Below are 20,791 nucleotides of genomic sequence, written 5' to 3'. Positions count from 1 at the left end.
CACGTAAAACTAAATGGTAAATTGTTTGTGGATGCATATATGTGGCAAAATAATGAAAAGGAAAGGATAAGCTCCAAATCCGGACAGTGGTTCTCTCTTGGTGTATGGGATACACCAGAAGAGAGGCCCATGGTTGGGGGGGCTCTTAAGTATTGGTAATGTGCCGTTGTCCCGCTGCAGATGGGGTCACGGGTATTCTAATACCTTACACGTCGTTTCTGCACGTATACAGAACATTTCCTTGTGGCTGGCAGCCCAGTGGCAGCTGTCAGGTCAAGATACTGGGAACGGGAGGCTGCAGGCTGCACACTCAACGGGAGCCGCGGTGGTGGCCGCTCATGGCCCAAACTGCCAGAGACGAAGCAGGGGTGGAGATGGAGATGGGAATGCGGGAGCTCAAAGTTTGCTCTACATTAAGAAACACACCCGAACACCTCGGCACCCGTCTTCAAGCCCCGCCGGGAGGCCTGACGGAACGAGCCGTCGGAACGAGCCGTCAGCAGCTGCTCTCAAGCTGGGCTCCGGGCCTCTTGGGCACCCAGGCCTCCACGTTTCTTGCCCCTGTCTAAACACCCAGTGGGGCTTAGTCTGCTCTGGAAGCCTTTGATTTCACCGTGTGGACAGACCGGGTCTCTGTCCAGCTTCCACATGTCGCTGACTTAACAAGAAGTGCCTGCTTTTGCCCACAGTGCAGCAGGGCACATCCTGTACTGGCTCGGGCATTCCTCCCAAGGAGCCCGCGGTGGCTCTCTGTTCATGGGGACAGATGACACTTTGGCTCCTGTTTTCCTCCTGTAGACTCTTCCAGGTCCCCGACAACAGTCCCATCTGAGACTTGCTGAATCCAGTTTATTTAAGTCGCTTTCCCTCCCCTGGGTGAGGACTTTTAATTAATGACAAATTTCCTACAGACCAGCCAAAGGAGGAGACACATTAACAGAGAACTGCGTCCAGGAGAGCTTTTATTTGTACGGAACAGTTTTAAAAATACAGAATAAAATAGCTTTATCTCTACTATTATTCACAACATCTGGTCCAAATATTACATATTTTTAAAATACTTAAACGTTTAATGAAGCCATGTTAGAAAAACAATATGAAAATTCTTTTTTAAAAACTCCATAAAAGAATTACACATCTCAAAAAACAACCCCACCCCCAAATACCCTCGGTATGCAAAATAAAAATAAAAAACAAACAAACAAAACCCCAGGAAGGTATATAGCCAAAGTCAGTCACAAAAACGCATGGAAAATATAGGCATCCCCACTGCTTTAAGAACGGTCAGAAATTGATTAACGTGTCGAACAGAGGTTGTTACCAGCGAACAAAAAAAGGTATTCACTTGAACGGGTCAGTTAGACGGCAACGCTGGGGAGGGCGCCCTAAGCGCCGCGAACGCGCGCAGTGAGGCTAAGGACGCCGGCGTTCCTTCTGCGGAGGGACGAGCGGGCACAGTCAAGAACAACCTAGAAGGGCAGGAATGTGTGTGAGGCTGCTGAAACGGGGTGCCCAGCGCTAACGTGCTTTCCGCGTCCACGGGGAGAAGCTGAATGCCGGCGACAATGGGCGGTCCTCTCGCGCTACTCGGGAGGTGACTGCAGGTGAAGTGGCGGGTGGGAAACGTCCTGTTCTCTGTGTCCAAACCGTAGGGGGACAGAGCACAACACGCACGGCGTGTGAAAACCCGGGGGGCTTCTCTGGGGCCCGGGGCGTCTCCCCGGAAGCCTCAGGCCCGCGTGCAGCGAGGGCACAGCCCCGGTGCCCGGGCGGGGTGGCTGCGCGCGCACGTCCCACGCACGTTGCCTACGCGACGCTGCCGCTCATTGCCAGACAGGTTCTGGAATGAGGCTTCTGCCACAGCTCCTCATTCACCTTCTCCCTGGCCTGGCCACTCTTGTGGCCTCAGGATCACGGATGATTATAGTTGCCCACTTGTAAGTCTAAGTTACCAGTATCAATACTTCAGCAGGGCCGTGAAAGAAAGAAACAACTTTAGCTCATGGTGATAAAATATACGCATGGGTAAATAAAGTATACACACATACTAGAGATTCATCAATGGAGAAATTCTATATCACATGACATTGTCATGAAAATTATACCATTCCCTCCCTGGAAAACTTGTGACTATTATCCTGGGTAGAAATGTTATTTTACTATATGGAAATACTGCAGTATTCATGCATAAACCAAGTCGTCATCATGAAAGTCAGCATTCTACAGTATGAAGTAAATCCTGTGTGTGAATTTGTTACCATGAAAACGGGAAACCACGAGGACTCACGACACCTCATTCCAGCTGGCCTGGTTAAGCCACTTCTCTTGCCTCCATCAATCACGAGAAATTTACTACGACATCTGAAACCCGAGAGTCTGTATGAATGAATCTAAGTTTAATTCCCAGATGAGACAAAGACTGGAGCCATTTCCCATTACTCTATGAACCATGTTAGATATTTTTTATTAAAACCAGTAGTGGGCCCTCCCTTGCCACCCACCTTGATAGGACAGTTATCTACTGTCCTTCTAAATACTTTCTACTTCTCACATTAAGATGGCCAAGGTCAACATAAAGATGGTGGGTAGGCAGTCATTATGGAAACTGGAGTCTGAAAGCCCTGCCCAAGAACACTTAACACCCAAAACATTTTAAAATGTTCTATTGGCCCAAGCATGGCAGATATGTGGCCTCAGCGATGCAGGCCAGTAATGTAAACGCACATGACCACTTCGTCCCCAAAACCTTTCAGGCATGTGCTTAAGGAGCAGACAAATAGATTTTTCTTTTAATTACAGACTCATTCTGTAGCCTATTAATTATCAGGAGACTCCAATCACTCAGGTTTCACAGGCTGTGCAGAAAGTACCAGACTCAATGGGACCTTTAGTTGGGCTGCCCTCTGCCCTCTGTCCTCCCCACCTCCTGCCTTAGAACCTAGAGTTGGCCCCAATGGAACAAGAAGGGTAAAACCCCTCATCTCTAACAGAAGGTGTGGATACAGGGCTTCCCCGCACATTTAAATGCTTGCAGAAGACCTCCCCAGACCAGCAGACTTGCAACCTCCCAATAAAACCCAGCCCAAGGAGGGGCTTCAGAAGGGGGTGGGTTTCTGACCATTTGAAGCATATATCCCGAGTGTCACTCACTAGGAGGGAAGATGCCTGGTCTGGTGAAATTACCCAATGGTTCAGATACTTTTACTTGGATATTTGGTCCATCTGCTCACCTAGAGATCTAGAATACTGCAAATCTCTGGCATGTTTAACAGTTTTCCCCACTATTTAGAGCAGAGAAATTAGAGGAGGTGCTGAGCAAAAACACAAACAGAGGGAAACTGAGAGCAACTCCGTGCAGGGGGGCCGCCGGCACTGAGTATTACTTAACCAAGTTACAGAGATGGAAACCGTTAACCAGTGTGCTTCTACAGTTAACTACATATCAAGATACAATTTTAAAAAACATACAAAATTAAATGTAATTTAGAATCTAATTTTTTTTAACTTAATCTGCAGTAAGATCTTGGCAAAAAACGATACGGTGGCTCTGAACTATTCTTGCCAGAATACGCCTTGAAGCCCCAAACTTCCAGGAATCGAGGAGGCTGTAGCGGTAAAGCAATGCTACCAAAGTCATCAGAACGCGGTGGAGGAGAGCCACCTGTGGGGGCAGGAGACGTGCCCTGCTGAGAACCATGTCCTGATGTCAAAGACAAGAACACCCATGGCTGTCCAAGGCTCAACCAGGTTAACAAATGACCTAGGAAGCACAACCTCATGTAGCGAGGTTGCTACCTTGTGTTTCAGGGTTTTCCTTTGGCTGAAAATTTCCAAGCCAAATTCCACAGAAGTAACTTTTTTAGATAGGAGTTAGTGTTATTAATGAGAAATCAACAGAAGGGGCCCTGCCTACTGCTTTTCTTACCTCCTTCTGCAATAACTTAAACAAGAAAGGCAGCATTTGGCCAGAGGGTCTAATTTTCCCCTCTGCAAAACCAAAATCCAGTGGACACTCCACATGGCAACCCACAGAAAGTCTCCTTAAGCCTTAACTGCTGGAAATGACTTGCAACAGAACTACAAGAATGAATTTACCAGGATGCCCAACCATTCAATATGGCGGCTCTGTGGATTCCCTGCCCCAGCTTCTCTTCTTCACAAAACAAATTCACGTGTAACTTAACCCACGGTTTCTGGGCTCTGGTCCAGTAGTCAGTTTTGATAAATAGATTACAGTATTTACACGTTCATGGTATCAAGCAATACAAAACACAACCACAATAATGGTTACTGGCCTTCAAAAGCCTTGACGACAAGCTTCCCTGATGGTATCCACAGCGTTATCAATGCTGGTTCTTTTCTTCATGGGAAGTGAAGGGGGGGGGTGGGGGTGGAGACAAGTAATAGGGATGCAAGGTAAGGGGTCACATGGAAAAACACTGATTTCAAAAACCTGTTATAGTCAATAACATTAAATAGGAATAAAATCTTGTAGTTTATAGACACGCGCAACAAGAACTGACACCCACATGACAGCAGAGTCAAGACTCCCAGAAACATCTGCTTAGTGCCCTTGGGTGGCACTCTATACCCATGACACCAGCCTGGAGTGAGAAAATGTCAGATAGAGTGTCTCAATTATAGTGAAAAAGAAGCCAGTATGAAATGTGCTGGCCCAGCTCGGGCCAGGGTGGCACCAAGAAAGAGCAGTTGAGAATCAGATATTGACTCCAAGGTACTTTCTCTTCCCCTACAATCCCCCAAACAGATTTCAGTTCTAATAACACCTGTACAGACCTTACCCACACACAGATATGGGTACAGGGTAACCATGTCGATGGTTTTCAATCGGGTCAACAGTCTCCTGCTACAGGAGCATCAGGGGACACAGAATCACATTTGACTAGTAAGATGTGACAGTGAGAGGATACTTGTGCCCCTTGACCAGAGGGGGTCTATGCGGGTGCAGGCTGAGGTCAAATAAAATAGAAGCGGGTCCAGGTGCTTCCGGGACAGAGAGCCTCTACACCCCAGAGGCTAGGAAAGCTAGCCCAGGGTGGTGGAAGGAGACCGAAACCAAGGAACCACTGTGGATTTAAACACCCGCTTCCACAGGAGGACAGGAACTTCAAGTTCAATGGACACTCTCAAAGGCAAGGAGTAGGGCTTAAATAAGGAGACAAATGAGACACGATATTAGACACGATCACCACCCACAACAAAAAAGCTATTTGTAATCGTCTTAGCTCTGGGTGCAGAATGTAAATGCAGATATACAAACATATAGGTTACTGCTTGTTACTCAGCAAGGAACTACAGATTCATGCCTCACTGCGGCCGGGCCACAGGCTGAGCTACAGCTATACTGTGGCCTGAGAGTCCTCGTCTGAACTCCGGCTGGTGGCACTCTTCCCGAGGCCTTTCCACGTGTAGCCCACAAAGGTTGGGCTGATGGGTAAGTAGCTGAAGCATCTGTATTTTTTGATAATGTTCATGCCGAACGGCAGATCATAGGATTCCATGCCATCAAGTGACTTGCTCCCTTTGCCCACGCCCTTCTTCCACTTCCGGATTCCTCTCTCCTCTGGAGTGCCTGTGGAATGAACACAAACACACTACGATGGAATGTTTGGTTTGACAGTTCCACCCAGAGCTGAGGTTCTCCGACATGCTGTCCCATACGTGGACCCTGCCGGATGACAACAAAGATCCCTCGAGGAGCAGCTGATGGCACTCAGAAATCTGAGAATCGCTAACCCATCCGTGTTCCTTGGGCTCCAGAGTGAAACAACCTGATGGCTTTGCACCCTCACTGCCCTTCCAAGTGGCCCACATTCTCAATTTTCACTGCTGAGGTCTGGCCCAAACCACGTTATTGCTTTCGTGGGTCATAATAACAATCTCGTAACTGGTTGCCTGGTCTTCCATCTCACCATCTCCTTCCCCAAATCTGTTCTCAAAAACCAACACAAGAATTTCTAAAATGTAAATCTGATCCTGCAAAATGGGACCAGTCTTTATACCACATATACTGTCTTCATAAATTGGTCAGGGCAAACCACCTCCCCCCCCACATGCCATGCTTTATCCTGCTTTGCTCCATCTGTGTGGGGCAGGGGAAGAGGGCGGGAGGGAGATGTACTTGCTGTGTGTTCCCCACCGGTCATGCTCCTCGTGAGGATGAACCTCCGTGGACATGAACACTCTGGGCCACTCTGTACCCTGACAAATGAGTCAGGGAGGAAGATCTGGGCCTACAGGGCTCAGCAACTCCTGCACCCTGGACTTTTCCTGTACATCTCTCCAGTGCAGAGAGACACCCTGCCACTTGCCCTTGGCTACCTGGGATGCCCAACAACATACTGTCTCTGCCCAAGCCTGGATGACAAGCTCTAGTCTACGGGGCAGGATAAGGAACACCATGATTTTCTTACATCTAAGCAAGGCCCTCCTGTCCATGTTGCTGTAACAAAGTGGACTTTAATTTCCACCTGCCAGACTCCTGTGCCTCTCTCTCGATAGCTCTGAGAGAGTTGGTGACTGAGCCCCATCAATCTAACACCTTCCATCTATTTGTGCACGTGATTCTTTCTGCCTGATGTGTGGCAACCTCTTGATTGAGGCTTTTTGGACATGTGCTGTTTTTAGGGGAGAAATCTCAACAAAACCTTCAAGTTTAAGAATAAGCATCACCCTTCCTTGATGGAAGGTGAATCTACCAGTGTGTCTGTGGTGGCACTTTCCAATGGTACCGGCAGCCTCCTCGGCACGCAGGGAAGGCTGCGGGGCAGGGCCCACATCACATCCTCACCTGCCAGCCAGCTCAGCATAGCATGCACCCAGCGGAGAAACAGGGGCCATGGGTGTTGGGGAGACAGCTGCCTCCACCCACCTCTCGGGCACCGATCCTGGCGAGAACCTGTGCCTGCCATGCTATCTTTCGGGCCTAGTTAGCCGGGGGCCTGCTTCGGGAAGGAGGAGGAGACACACCGCAGGCCGCTAACAGCCAGCTTAGGAGAGTGTGTGAACAAGAGGACGAAAGCCACCGCGGGCACTGAGCGAGGCTGTGCGAGGAGCGCTGGCGGCCCGGACAGTGCCCAGGCATCCCACCACCCTGCACCGCGGGCAAGCAGTTTTCCTGCTTTCTCTCAGCTCAGCCAGGAAAAGAACTGCACTGGGTTTATCAGCAAAACACTGATTCATAAAAGGAGGCTGGGAGCATCATCTTAACCACTTTAGAAAAGACAGTTTGAACCAGGGAGGGCTTTGAACTGATTCACTCTTCCTGCTTCCGTATTCACTTCGCAAAACAAGTAATTCACATACGCAACAAGCATGTTTAGGGTATACCACGTACCTGGGATGGTGTTATCCAAAATGAAAGCCACGCAGCCTCCTACAAACATAGCAGTTGTGAGAAGAACGTTCAACACCTGATCGATCCCTGTTATTCCTGGAGACAGAACACAGTGGGAGGGTCACTGCCATGGCCAGGGGCATGGGATGGGCACTGATCACCAGTCAGTGTGATCTACATATGTGAACATTTCTGTTGTACGTGAGCAGATACATTTTCGCTAGTAACATTTTAAACTTATAAGTAATTTCAGCAATAATCAGTTACTCCATAAAGAAAATTCCCAACAACGGACGGTAGAAGATAAATCTAAGAGTGAAGCTTAGCTTGTAATGAACTAGGAAGCCACTGAGGGATGGTGTATGCAGAGTAAGAAAAAAAAAAAATTAAACAAAAGATGGCCCCAACAAGAATATTTGTGATCTCTGCAATCAGATAAAGGGTTTCAGATTCTTGGATCACTGATTTGTGCTTAGCTCCTTTTAATTAGGAGCAACTGAATTTATGTAAGTGAACTCATAAAAATAACAAGAGTGTAGAGAAACAGAAACCCCTGAGCTTACGTGGTGGGAATCAGTTTGGCAGTTTCCCCCAAAGTGAAAATCTAGAACTACCCTAGGATATGGCAATTCTACCCCAAAGAACAGAGAGCAGGTATCCAAATCCAGCTGATCCTCAATATTAGCAGATTCTGCATCTGTGAATTTACCTACACACTAAGAATTTATCTGCAAACCCAAAAGGAATCCTTCTGGCCTTCGCAGTCATTCACAAAGCAGCAGAAACTTCGAGTTGCCAACAACACGCGTGTTCCTGGCTGAGGTCAAACAAGGTAACGCTCCGCCTTCTTGTTCACCTCTGCTCTCTCTCTAGTGTGCTTGCGGCGGTCTGTTTAATACCGCTCCCTCCCCATTTTTGTGTTTTTGGTCGGTGATTTAGTTGCTTAAACCGGCCCCCAAGTGTCATGCTGAAGTGCCATCTACTGCTCCTAAGGGCAAGAAAGGCACGCTGAGCCTCAGGGAGAAGACGCCTGTGTTGGGTGTCGGCTGTTGCGCCCCTAGAAGGGATGGTCTAGCATCTGCTCGTTCCGCGTCCACAGTGACCGCACAGCACAGAACTGCCATGGATGAGGACCGACCGTACTTGTACGCCAGTGTTCACCACAGCACCATTCACAACTGTCAGAGGGGAGACACAACCCAAATGTCTGTCGCTGGACAAATGGATAAACAGATTACAGTGTGTATATACAATGGAATACTATTAGGCACGAAGAGGAATGAAATATTTATATATAAATCTCAAAAACACTATGCTAAGTCAAAGAAGCTAGAGATCACATATTCTATGATTCTTTTATGTGAAATATCCAGAACAGGCAAATCCACAGAAACAGAAAGCAAACTGGTGGTTGCCAGGGGCTGGGAGGAGGAGGAGGAGGATCATAGAATTAAGTGCTTAATGGATATGGAGTTTTATTTTGGGGTGAGGAGATGGTTTTGGAAACTAAATAGAGGTGGTGGTTATACAACATTGTAAACATACGAAAATGGCATTGAACTGTTCACTTTAAAATAGTTAATTATAGTAATTTTATGTTATAGAAGTTTTACCTAATGAAATTTATATATACATATGAATTATACACACACACACACAAAATAGTCCCCAATTCTGCATAAAATGTCAACGGCCATCGCTACTTAAGATGGTTCCCCTTTGGGGCGCCTGGGTGGCTTAGTTGGTTAAGCGTCCGACTTTCGCTTAGGTCATGATCTCGCGGTTTGTGGGTTCGAGCCCCGCGTCGGGCTCTGTGCTGACTGCCAGCTCAGAGTCTGGAGCCTGTTTCAGTCTGTGACTCCCTCTCTCTCTGACCCTCCCCTGCTCACGCTGTCTCTCTCTCTCTCTCTCTCTCCTAGAAATAAATAAAAAAAGATGGTTCCCCTTTGTTCATTCTTCATGACATCAGGGTATTAGAATAAAAAGGTGTTAAAAGGGTTAATCTTGAATTCAAAGTAGTTATAATCTCAGCAGAAAGACATGTATTTGAAAGTCTATAAAGCTGGAGGAATTCTACATTTTCATAAAGCACTAGTCTGAGAAATCATAGGCTTTACACACAGGCATTCTCCCAAAAGACAAGGTCCCTGTAAATAAAGAGCCCTTAACGTGCACACGAGTCAGGTGTAGGAGCCGGCTCGTGCCAGCAGTGCCAAGGGCTTCCAGAGAAGCTGCGGCAAAGCGAGACTCAAATCAGATACACGGACCCACGGCCACCGAGACAATTCCTAAAGTTCCAAAGTCTTCTGTGAGCTGGTGGCTGGGGCTGGTTTTCCTTACCTGTGACGAGAGGGTTCTGCCTGAGGTAACTTGGAAGGACGAGCCCAAAGAAGATGGAAAATCCCAGCACAAAGAGGTTCCGGGAAGAATTTAAGTCGATGAACTGGAGGTTGGAGAGCCCAACAGCCGTGATCATTCCTGGGGAGAACACATCAGCTGGCAGGTGGCACTAATCTCAAGTACAGATGGGCAATGGAGGAGACACAGACTCCCCACACTGTCCCTTCTTTGTCCCGCCAGAAACAAGTTGGAAGACAGAACAGTGACAGGGCAGGGCTGGAATGTGACCACCTGGGTGTCTGAACCAAACGACTCTTGGCCTAAGCACCATGTGGGCTCACACAGGGACACAGACGTCACATTCACTTTCTTTAGACCAAGCAGAAAACTACGGACACTGGCTGCCCCTGAAAACCTCTACACAAACATCCTGATTAAACTGGGAAATCCACTCAAAGATCTGGGCCTGATCCCAACTGAATGGCACAGAGATTGTGTCAGTTGCAAATGGCCAGTCAGAGAAGATAGGAGTTAAATCAATTAGATACACCAATTAAAGACTAATGTCCTTTTACTTTTCCTAGCACAAGTAGTCTACATTTGGTTCTACCTTTAACGTAAATTCAACTCAGAGACTGACGTATGTTTTTATGTTTTGAAGGGGTATCCCCTCTGTATTTTTAAGTGGAAACGTATTATTACCTTCCGTCTTACTGAAGGGATTCCTGAGCAAATATGTAAGGGAGGTGAGGGGACAGGCTCTCAAGGAAATGGGATTTTACCAAAGAGAGTACAGAAGAGGGCGCCAAGCACCGGATCCGGGAGGGAGGCGAACAGGGCGCTGAACTTCCCGATCATGCCGAGAGCCAGCATAAGGGCCGCACCGTACTGGATCACCCGCCGACTGCCGACCTGTGGAACACACCAGAAGGCCCTCACTGCCAGTCCGCACAAATTCCCACGCAGGCCCCTTGGGGGAAAATGTGACAAAAGCCCCAGGCTACAAAACTTTTGGTTCAGAGACAGGTCTCGTTTTACAATGAGGATAGCTCTCAGGGCACAATTACTCTAAGGCACTATAAGAGTAAAGAGATTCCCACCAACTCCCTCTTCCTCCTGCCCTCCCGTCCTCTCCTCCTCTCCTGGGCTCGGCCTTTGCTTCCTGGTGCCCTGGATGATGTCACTTCACCGTGGACCAGCTCCTGCTCTCAGGTCTCGGCTTTCACATGCCTGTACAGTCAACAGCATGGGGCGACCTTCTGACATCAAATGCAAAATAGGCTTCCTCCTGCTTTTCTCTTCTGGGTTCTTAGACTCACCCTTTATCAAGTTACTCCACCCCTAAGTAATTCACCTTTGTCTCCATCTTCCCCACACCCTGAATCAGCTAAGAGTCCCAAATATTTCTGGAACCTCCTCTCCTCCTCCTCTCCTCGCCTGTGACAGGTGGCACAGCCTAGAGGCCAACGAGTGTGGATTCTCAGCCCTCGCCTGGTCTGCACCCCCCACTGCACTCCAACCGGGAGGCCAGGACAAGCCACCTGGCCTCTCTGGGTGGCGCAGGAGGACAGACCAGGAGCCTTTGCTTTAGGGGTTAAACGAGACGAGGTGTAAATCAGTTTGAACAGTGCCTGACCAGCATGAGGCTCAGGAGAGCCTCCCACTTAGGCTCGCGGCCTCGGCCTTCCCTCTGCCTGTGTGTCCCGTCTGCTCTGCAGTGACCTTTCTCACACAGTGATTTGGGAGGTCAGGGCCTCTCCCCTTCAATCCTCTGGTGCTCAGGAATAAAACTCCTTTCTCAGGCATCCCCAGACCTGTCTACCTGGAACACTCCTTCCCACATCCCCCCTCTGGCCGGTTCCAGACATATCCTTCAAAACACTACCAAATGCCACCTCCTCTTAAAAGCCTTCCTTGATTCCAAGGGTCTGCCTCCCCTACATTGGGCCTCTGCAGAACTGTTATGACATTTCCTATATGGTCTCTTTATCTGCTCAACCTGATCTCTGCCTTCTAGAAACTTCTGCCTAGCCTACCTAGGTAGTGGGATGTGGAGCCGGCACCAGGTTCCAGAATCCTGCCACTGTGTGCTGCCTTTCCCGGGAAAACACCCTGAGGACATAAACTGATAAGAGGTTCCAGAAACGCCTGAGGACCATCTATAGGGCTTTACAGATGACTTACAGTAAGGAGATGGTTACTTAAATTCAAATAAAATGAAATGAAATTTAAGATTTAATCCCTTGGTTGCAATAGCCACTATTTCAAGTGCTCAACGGGAACGCGCAGCTGGCGACTCCCGCACAGAAGGGCACATGTGTGCAGAGAACGCCCCGCCACCATGCTCTGCTGGGCAGTACTGGTCTGGAGCTCCCAGCAGCATCTCCAAGGGCCCAAAAGTCAGGTGGTTAAGAATCAGTGTAGAATTGGGGTGCTTGGGTGGCTCAGTCTGTTAAACGTCCGACTTCAGCTCAGGTCGTGATCTCACAGTTCGTGGGTTGGAGCCCCGCATCAGGCTCCGTGCTGACAGCCCAGAGCCTGGAGCCTGCTTCGGATTCTGTCTCCCTCTCTCTCTACACCTCTCCCATTCACACTTTCCATCTCTCTCTCTCTCTCTCTCTCAAAAATAAACAAACATTAAAAAGAATCAGAGTAGAATCTTACTGAGCCAATGAAGGGATGGCTGGCTGTCTGGCTACAAGGAGGCACCACTGGCCCTGGAGCCCAGGCTTGCTGTTAGAATCTACCGCATCCCCCACATGTCATCAGGGCAGGGAAGCAGTAAAAAGGGTACGTCAACTGGAGAATTGGGCAAAAATGACTTCTGCTTGGCTGCATTGGATGACAAGGAAGCGTGCTGTTTCTCAGCAAATGTTTTTAGCAATCTACTATGTGATAAGCACTTGTTAGACTGGAGGGGGAGGGGAATACAAAGATGAGTAAGCCACAAACTTGTGATCAGATAACGGTACTGCTGCAATGCTTATGCCGTGTGGGCACCGAGCAGGGAGGAAGAGCTCTGAGGAGTTGGGGAGGGATGAGTAAGAGTTCGCTGGAGGAAGAGCGTCCAGGTCCAGGGAGCCATCTGTGCAGAGCCCACCTCCCAGCAGGTCAGATGTGCAAGGGGGAGGGCAAGGCTGGCCCCAGGGATGCTTGAAACAATAAATCTTCTATGAAGACCGTGCATGGAAGGCTGATCTGCCTCAGATTCTCAAAACAAACAAGCAAGCAAATAGGCAGCAACCAAGCCATTCTCCTGTTCAAGGGCTATTAACTGAGTGCCTACTATACACTTCTGTTTGAAACACCAGAAACACGGCCCTAATCTCTGTCCTCCTGGTGCGGCGTGCGGCCGGCTCCCTGGAATCTCTTCCCTGCCTCAGCTCTGGCTTCCTTCTTGGACTCTGACTGTGCCTCTAGCGCCATCAAAATACTGACACCGTACTTCTGGCTTTCCAAAGTCTTCAACAGCGTGGAACGCAGCAGAGTGGAAATGCCCTTCCTCTGGATACCTCCAAAGAGACTGTGCTGTCAGGGGAGGTGGTGTTTATCCTGTCCCCCGAAATAAACTTAAGGCTAAATACCACACAAGGACGCTATCTGGTGCTCAGTGTGCAGCTACATGCCAGACTGTGTTAAGTGCGTTACATCACTGCAATGCCTGGCTTTATAGACAAGGACATGGAGACTCAGGGAGGTGATGTGACCTGTCCACAGTCACTCTGGAGCAAAGGGACGGGAGCAGGTCTGGAATCCAAAAGAGCCACTTCCCAACTCTGACACGCCATTCCTCTGTGTGGGACAGACACTGGATCACGCTCAGCAGAGAAGTCCTACACGTAGAACTGAACCCAAGGGCTTCTGAACACAACAGTGTAGCTAGCAGCCTCCACCCCTCCTCAGATAGGTCAGCGCTGCCACGCCCAGGGAACGCCACAACTGGAGACAGGGTAACTGAGGTCAGAGCTGCCAGGAAATGGAGTAGACAGATCCTCTGGTTGAACCAGAGCTCACACTCCTTCTACAGGCCCTGGTAGTCTGACACAATGGCCCAGACCAGTGCTGTCCCACAGAACTTTCCACAAGGATGGAAATGTCCTGTATCGGTGCTGCCCATTGACAGCCACTAGGCACATGTGACTGGTGAGCCCCTGAAATGGGGGCTAGTGCAACTGAGGAGCTGAATTTGTCATTTTAACTAACTTAAAAGAGCCACAGGTAGCTACCATTAAACCGGACGGCCCAGACCTAGATCTAGAATTGTAGGGTTTCAGAGCTAAGAGTTCTTAGAAAAGTGACTTGTCCCAAGTCCTTCAGCTGGATGGGAGCACAGCCTCCAATGCGCGCCTCCTTTCTCCCGGAGGAGGGACTTTCCATCGGATGCATGGCTGGGGCCAAAAAGAAATGTCTGCTCCAAGTCCGATTTCCCACCCCAATGCAGCTGTGTAGACAGCTCAATTATCCCCCTTGTGAAGTCTGAGCAATGAAAACCAATTCCAGGCCCCTGAACGGATGCCACCCTTGCCTGGGGATAGTAATCCAACGGGATTCAGAGAGAAGATCAATTACCTCATTAAAAAGTGCTGGCAGGTTGCCTGATTTTCAGAATAAGCTGGCACCATTCAAACTGTAATAAAGATAATTATTCCCCAAACCACCTCAGTCGCATTTCAGAAGGGAGCCTCATGAGCACCACCACCTACTCCCTACAGTGACCCTGGTAAAGTTGTGTGAGGATCCATTTGAAAGGGGTGCAGAAAGGGAGCTGGTCTGTTAAACTGGTTTTGCCCTAGGAGTCCCTCCGTCTACAACAATTTTACTGCTATGATATTTCAGATTGGTTACAGTCCACTGGGGCACGGCCGCAGACTGGCTAAAGAGAGGGATGGCCCTTAGCTCTGCGTGTTCGCCACCTGCTTCTACCACGGGTGGTAACAGGACCCAGCACAGCTTTGAGGAGGACCAGGAGGTCACAGCCCATGGGAAGGACCAGGAGGACCCGGCCCGTGGGGAGGACCAGGAGGACCCTGCCCGTGGGGAGGACGAGGAGGACCCGGCCCGTGGGGAGGACCAGAAGGTCACAGCCCGTGGGGAGGACCAGGAGGACCCGGCCCGTGGGGAGGACCAGGAGGTCCCCGCCCGTGGGGAGGACCCAGCCCATGGGGAGGACCAGGAGGACCCGGCCCGTGGGGAGGACCCAGCCCATGGGGTGGATCAGGAGGACCAGGCAGGGCTGTGTGCACTCTGAGCCCAAGCTCTGTGATGGCCCCGCCCACTTACAGGAAAACGAACAGGTCAGGAGTGCATCGTGCCCCCTCTCACCTGGATCTGCAGTCAGGATTAACCAAATTTAGTGTCTGGTTTCTTTTCATCTGGTTATAGAATCTTGTGGGGGGGAGGGTTCTAATTTTACAGAGGTCACTGTTTTCTAAAATTTTTTTTTTTAATGTTTTATTTATTTCTAGTAGAGAGAGAGACAGCGTGAGCAGGGGAGGGTCAGAGAGAGAGGGAGTCACAGAGTGAAACAGGCTCCAGGCTCTGAGCTGGCAGTCAGCACAAAGCCTGACGCATGGCTCGAACCCACAAACCACGAGATCATGACCTAAGCGAAAGTCGGACGCTTAACCGACTAAGCCACCCAGGCACCCCCAGAGGTCACTGTTTTCTAGAGCATGGCTCTAGAAGGCTGCATTCTATCCTGCCTCTCAGGACAGAGGCTCAGGTGAGGGGGACCTGTGGCTCACATAGGCCACACCGGACATGAGCAGGCTCTAACCGTCTCTAGCTGCCCAGCGTACAGCAGCCAGGGCGCAGGCACCTTCCAGCCTGGCAGACGACACACTCGGGCCCGGGTCGGCTGGGATACAGAGTTTAGTAATAAACCTGGGAGGCCTAGGAGCAGGCCGCTAACAGAAGCTGGATGGTGGGGTGGGGCAGCCCCAGGTCACATGTCTATATGGTGGGGGAGGGGGATTAGGCTCTGGACCCAGGCCCTGCTCAGCCTGGGGGACCTGCTGTAGCTTGTCAAATCCACTAACTCTGCATCAGATTTCATCTGAAAGAGAAAGACTCTGGAGCTGTGGTCTGAAAATCACATTAATTCTTTACTCTAAGAGTGAGTTTTTCCTCTAAGGACTGGCATCATCTCATATCTAGAACTAGAGCTGTCTCCTGTTTCCACCACCTCCCCGACCCTGAGGTCCACTTTACATAACAGCCAAAGTGAGCCTTAAAAACCAACCCGATACGGCCACAGCCCAGGGCAACCCCGTCTCCTGTCTCTGGCAGCTTACGGGGCTTGTGTGACTCGGTCCTGTTACCTGGACGACGCCATCTGCTCTCACCACCCCGCACTCTGCTCCTGCCCCACCGCGTCCTTGCTGATCAGCAGCATGGGGGCCTGCTCTCACATTAGGGCTTCACACTGGCCGTGTCCCAGGCCTGAACGTCCGTCTCCATCGCTCCTTCCACTGCCCTATTCAGGTGCTCGCGCGTGGTCAGCATCTCACTGAGGCTCAGCCTGACTCACTCCCCCTCACTCCTGATCCCTCCATCCTGCCCCATGTTTTTCTCATCCTTACTATGCTTACTCTTTACTGTTGGGCTTCCCCTCTCTAGGATGTAAACTCTTACAATGGGATTTTTTTTTTTTTTTTAATTCACTGAGGCATCCCAAGTGTCTAGAACAATAGCCTGGCATAGGGTTGGGGTTTAGTATTTGTAGAATGCACGAAGGAATGATAACACTGAGCGCCTGGCTACCCGGGCAGCCAAGGGAGGGAGACCTCCATCAGCATTCCAGAAACCCATCAATGAGAAAAGATTAGGGAGCAGGGTGGGGAAATGGTCTCAGAATCGGAAGCCTTCCGTTTGGAATACGCAGTGGTTCAGGCCAAATGATGAAATGATCAACCCTTAGAGGCCCAACCATTTAATTAGAAAAGTATCTGTACCTTAGTAATTCCCAAAACTCCAATGTTGGGACTGGATGAAGTAGAGCCATTCCCAGTACCAAATATGCCATCGAGAACACAGGAGAGACCCTCCACGAAAATCCCCCTAAAACGTAAAAGAATGGGAGAAAGAGAAACATTCATTCAATGGGGGTGACACTCTGAAATACACTCTAAGTGGCTGTAACCCAAAGGCAGTGTGTGGAAGTGGGGAGCCTCCGCACCCCTGAGAAGGGTTGGAACGGCAGAGTCAGGCCACCCCTCCCAGACCCACTCAAGTAGAACCTGCATTTTAACAGGATCCCGCCATGCTCATTCAGCTGTGAGAAGCACTTCTGTGAGCCACACATTAGACACAGGTGTTTAAAAATCATTCCAAATGAAAGGCTTTTTGCCAGAAAACAGGGCCATTTTTTGGGATCTGAGACAAGTTTGGGCCGTCCACGGATTTGATTCCCTAACTATTCATAGTTTCATCAGAAAGGAAATCCTCTGTAATTGTGTCGACACCGGAACTTTTTAAAGAATCAATATCTAAGTGGCTCAACCATATGCAACACCCGTGGGAGAAGGCTGTGAGCACCAGGACTGTGAACGCTAACAGAACCAAAGCAAGACATGCTAAGACACAGCCCACTGGATCTCATCACATGTAATCCCTTCCAGAAGGGCAACAGCTGGCTGGGCAAGGGGGACAGGCAGGGAGGCTTCTGGGCTCTTCTCTGCGTCCCCACAGGGTCCAATTCGCTCCCACATCCAGAACGTGAAGGCCAGGTGTGCTGGGAGGATAAACCCCACCGCCTGTGAATCTCTAGGTTCTGCAGGCTTCACCTATTCCTGCTCTTCTGGTCTCTCTCTCCCTATGAATTGTAATTGTGAACAGACGATACAGCATTTACCCTTAAGAACAGTAAGGAAAACAAGAAATCAAAAAGGACATATAACCCTGACCCCAAGTCAAGCAAAGAACAAGGGCAGCATCTCACTTCTGTTCCGGGGTGTTTAAGGTCTGGTGTGGTCTCAGAAAGAGCATCTAACGTGGCCGTCACTGAGGAAGGAAGGGTGGAGACTGCATTCCATGCTACACACGAGGAAAGGGAGAGCAAAATGGGGGCAGGGACTTGTCCAAAGACAAACATCCAATAAAGAGCCCTGATGCTCAGCTGCTTCCAAGCTGGAGGTCTTGTTTCTTGCCCACGATTAACCAAAGGGCCAAGTAAGGAGGCACCGGGCCCAAAGAAGGACTCGAGTTTCTCAGGAACGTACCTGTTTATCGCATGGATGGGAGGCGGCGGGGCACAGGACAGCCTTGCACAGGCGTAATAGTCCCCAATAGACTCGATGATACTGGCAACGACGGCGCTGAGCATGCCGATGACTCCAGCTGCGGAGACGGTGGGCAGTCCCCACTGAACTACGGAAGGAAAATGGAGCCGGCAAAAGAGATCAGGGCCTCAAAGGACTCTACATGACATACTCAGGTTTAAGGCTCATGGGAAAACGTGTGTTTATTTTTAAATGTTACTCATCAATGCACCAGATGCCTGGGGATGGTTTCCTGAATTGGATGAAGACGGCCATCACCAGGATTGGTCTGCTCTACATCCTTATTAAAAAGAAAGTGTTTGGGGGCGCCTGGGTGGCTTAGTCGGTTAAGCGTCCGACTTTCGCTTAGGTCATGGTCTCGCGGTTCGTGGGTTTGAGCCCCACGTCGGGCTCTGTGCTGACTGCAAGCTCAGAGCCTGGAGCCTGTTTCGGAGTCTGTGTCTCCCTCTCTCTCTGACCCTCCCCTGCTCACGCTCTCTCTCCTAGAAATAAATAAAAATATTAAAAAAAAAAGTGGCTAAAAGGAAGAAGAGGCAAGTGCGTCTTTCCCTCCTTCAAAGCCACACTCTCCGTCTAAATTACAATTTAACACAGCCTGCTGGGACAGGAATTCCCTGATAGGGCAGGAAATTTTTATCAAGAGGAGTTTTGACCCTACTATGCAAAGCAAGGCACGAAATAATGGGGATCTTGGCATTAAATGAAAAAGCAGCAAAAAGTCACCAGTTAAATTTAAATCCCAGCAGTAAAGCTTGGCACAAGATACGTTCAGTCCTCCAATGTAAGATCAACACTTTTTTAAGTAAACCAGGTTATAGAAAATTAAACAGTTTCCTTTAAGAAAACAAAGATAAGTCCCCAGGTCACTTTATTTTGAACACCTGGATTTAGTTAATTCTTCATTACATAGTTTTTTCCCTTAAGTTATTTGGATATTGAAAGCCATGGATCTTGGGGCACCTGGTAGCTTAGTCGATTGACTCTTGATTTCAGCTCCGGTTTTGTGAGTTTGAGTCCCATGTCTGGCTCTGTGCTGATAGCACATAAAGAAAAAAAAAGGAAAGCCATGGATCGTATTTAATAAAAATATCATGAGATACTTTTACGTCTAAAAAGAAGAGACTCTGATAACGTGCCTTCCTTCTCTGAACCATTAGTTATAACGCGGTCACTAGTAGGAAGCATGGTGACAAAGATGCATAAATGGCCTTGTGCAGAGGCCAACAGTAGTTGGGGCATCCGGACACTGAAAGATCTACAACAGTGTAAAACAGACTTCAAACACAAGTGACACACAGCGGTCACAAGGACAGGTTAGGAAAAGGCTGGGCTGCTGTCCCGAGGCTCCGGGGAGGGTGTGCAGGACAGGCTGCTGCCCTGCAGGAGGGGTGCGGTGTGGGGAAGGCAGGCCTGGGAGAGGCTGCAGAAGCCACACAGCGGGGCCTGGGGTTTGTAACAGGAGCAACCGCGGGTTTGGGAGGAGAAAGGGGACACAGGACACGTGAAGTAAGGTGTGCAGGGTGTGTCTGGAGTGTGTGAGGGTGGACCCGCTCCCGCCAGGGAGCAGACGGGCGTGCTTGGTCAACACCGCGACTCCTGGTGGGTGTGGAACAGATTTTTCTCATGCCGGTGATTTCTCTATCCAGCCACATTTTGTATTTTCTAAATAATCTCTTACGTAGTCACCTTGTTACTGACATAGCATTGTGGTTTTCTTTTAGGGTCCTGATCTGGGGGGGAAGGGATCCTTATTTTGCCATTTACGGTTTCTTCAGATTGCCTTTTATTTTCTTAGTCTCATTACCGTTTTCTTACTTTTTCCCCTTTTGCCTGCAGTCCTTCAATCTGATTTTTAAAATCTTTATTCCACCTACTTCAACATTTTGAATTTGCAATCTTCTAAATTTTTGATCCATTTTCCTTCATATCATTTTATATATATATAATATATAATATATATATAAAAGCATTAGTCCGTTTATTTATGGTTTCCCCCAAAAATGCAGTAAACGTATTTTCTCTTATGATTTTCTTAATAACATTTTTTCTCTAGCTTTTTTGTAGGAACATATAAAAGATGTGTGAACAGACTCTTTATGTTATTTAGTAAGGCTACCAGTCACTGCAGGCTCTTTGTAGTTAAGTTTTAGGGAAAAAAGTTGTGTGTGGATTTCTGACTGTGGGGGTGGGGTGTTGCGATCCCCCCACACCACCTCCGTTGTTCGAGAGGCAACCACGTGCCCGCGCAGGAACACGTGTATGCAGCTTGTTGGCTTCCAGCTCTCCGTCTGTTATCTCACGTCTGCCTTTAACGACAACACCGAACTTACGTTGTTACTTCACAGCAGTTTCTCAACCTTGGCACTGTTGCCACTGTGGGCCCCGAATCTGTATTTTACCAACCAATTCAGGTCACTGTTATCATCCCAAAGACTCAGGACCACTGCTCTAGACGCCTGAAAACCTGTCTCCAGATGAAGCCAACCTGTCGGAGCGCGGCCTCTGGGGGTGGCTCGCTACCTGGGGTGCTGTGGCGGCCGGGCTGCTCAGGGCAGGTAAGGGCTGGGGCGAAGAGGGGCCTGGCGACACCTGTGGCACAGACAGCCCGGTCGCACCCCCTCACAAAGGGGCCCTGGAGACCCCGGGGAAATCTCTTGGGTCTCTCAGCACATGCATAGCTGCTGCCCCTCAACAGCCTGCCCGGGCTTCATAATCTGTGCTCATCGAGCCAACAACCTGCACAGCAGAAAAGCCCTAGCAGCATGTGCTGTGGGCCTTCCTCCTGCCTGCCCTCCCGTCCCTCCTGCCCCCTGCA

The 20,791-nt window shown here is 49.3% G+C and overlaps 1 protein-coding gene across 1 annotated transcript in view; it reads right to left on the bottom strand.

The window, feature by feature from the left end:
* Positions 1-5,217: 5,217 nt before the first annotated feature.
* Positions 5,218-20,791, bottom strand: part of SLC23A2 (solute carrier family 23 member 2) — a 116,142-nt gene continuing 100,568 nt past the window's right edge. The window contains exons 13-18 of the mRNA XM_077766914.1: positions 17,917-18,064; positions 16,651-16,756; positions 10,480-10,609; positions 9,698-9,835; positions 7,358-7,453; positions 5,218-5,593 (exon numbers count right to left, since the gene is read on the bottom strand). Of these exons, the coding sequence (XP_077623040.1) occupies positions 5,361-5,593; positions 7,358-7,453; positions 9,698-9,835; positions 10,480-10,609; positions 16,651-16,756; positions 17,917-18,064 (851 nt within the window). The 3' untranslated portion in view covers positions 5,218-5,360. The remainder of the gene's footprint in view (positions 5,594-7,357; positions 7,454-9,697; positions 9,836-10,479; positions 10,610-16,650; positions 16,757-17,916; positions 18,065-20,791) is intronic.

The sequence above is a fragment of the Crocuta crocuta genome, unplaced genomic scaffold (assembly GCF_008692635.1).
Source record: "Crocuta crocuta isolate KB4526 unplaced genomic scaffold, BGI_CrCroc_1.0 scaffold15, whole genome shotgun sequence".
NCBI lineage: Eukaryota > Metazoa > Chordata > Mammalia > Carnivora > Hyaenidae > Crocuta > Crocuta crocuta.
The sequence above is the reverse complement of the archived record's forward strand: the minus strand, read 5'-3'. Positions and strand labels throughout refer to the sequence as shown.